Source organism: Lipotes vexillifer, unplaced genomic scaffold (assembly GCF_000442215.2).
Source record: "Lipotes vexillifer unplaced genomic scaffold, Lipotes_vexillifer_v1.1 scaffold474, whole genome shotgun sequence".
Classification (NCBI taxonomy): domain Eukaryota; kingdom Metazoa; phylum Chordata; class Mammalia; order Artiodactyla; family Lipotidae; genus Lipotes; species Lipotes vexillifer.
This window is the reverse complement of record NW_006772385.1, coordinates 972,676-973,733: the sequence shown is the minus strand read 5'-3', so window position 1 is coordinate 973,733 and position 1,058 is coordinate 972,676. Positions and strand designations below refer to the sequence as shown.

At 51.9% G+C, this 1,058-nt stretch overlaps 1 protein-coding gene across 1 annotated transcript in view; it reads right to left on the bottom strand.

The window, feature by feature from the left end:
- The window catches only part of IL6 (interleukin 6), a 4,127-nt gene extending 3,809 nt beyond the window's left edge, over positions 1–318 (bottom strand). Inside the window, 4 exon segments of the mRNA XM_007447442.1 lie at positions 1–6; positions 8–42; positions 211–265; positions 268–318. The exon segment at positions 1–6 is cut by the window's left edge and continues 153 nt beyond it. Of these exon segments, the coding sequence (XP_007447504.1) occupies positions 1–6; positions 8–42; positions 211–265; positions 268–318 (147 nt within the window).
- Positions 319–1,058: the final 740 nt, after the last annotated feature.

The window sequence follows — 1,058 nt, the reverse complement described above, 5'->3', positions numbered from 1 at the left end:
AAGCAGTAGCCGTCACCAGGAGCAGCCCCAGGGAGAAGGCGACTGTGCCGGAGGGAAGGGAGAGCAGCCAGTGAGCAGACCGCACCGCTGGGGGAGCTGTGCTTCTGGCTGCTGGCCGCCCGCCAGCCCTCAGGGCAGCGGATACACACCACCTCCCTGGCCCAGCACGGCTGCCAGCCAGTTCCAGGGCGAGGGATTTCCTTCACTTACTTGTGGAGAGGGAGTTCATAGCTGGATTCCTGGAGGGCAAATGGAGCTCTCTTTCTCGTTCCTGGTGGGCTCGAGGGCAGACTGAACCTCAGACATCCCCGGTCTCATATTTATTGGGGGTTGAAACTCTAATATTGAGACTCATGGGAAAATCCCACATTTGATAAATCTTTGTTGGAGGATGGGGGTGGGACCAGAGCGGGTGGGGCTGATTGGAAACCTTATTAAGATTGTGCAATGTGACGTCCTTTAGCATCACAGGAATCACAACCAGGGGAAAAAAGTCATTACCAAGCTAGTCCTCAGAAGCTGGATCACTCTTCCTTTACTTTCTGTTTTTTTTTTTTTTTTTCCTTTAGTGACTCAGCACATTGGCATGTCTTGAGAAGGAAAGTAAAGCTGAAATCATGCACGAAGTTTTACGCGGGGTGGCGGGCGGGGAAGCTAAGGCTGACTATGGTTAAAAAATACTTTAATTATCAGATTAACTGGCTGGGATTTAGTATTCCAGTTTATTGGTGTTTGTAAAAAACCTGAGATGAGTTTCCTCAGACCACCCCACAGCCCACCGGCCTGGGGTTACAAATAAGATACTGCGACCCCTCTGCAATACTTTTTTCCTGGGCTCTCGCCATGACCAGGTGGCTGAACCACAGCCCACCGGCCTGGGGTTACAAATAAGATACTGCGACCCCTCTGCAATACTTTTTTCCTGGGCTCTCGCCATGACCAGCTGTGGCTGAACGGCCTGACTGCCCCCAAATCTCGTGCACTAGTGGCTAGGAGTCTCCAGGTGCAGTGTGGGTGCATACGTAAATGACTCCTTTTTGCCACCACGTGGCATCTGC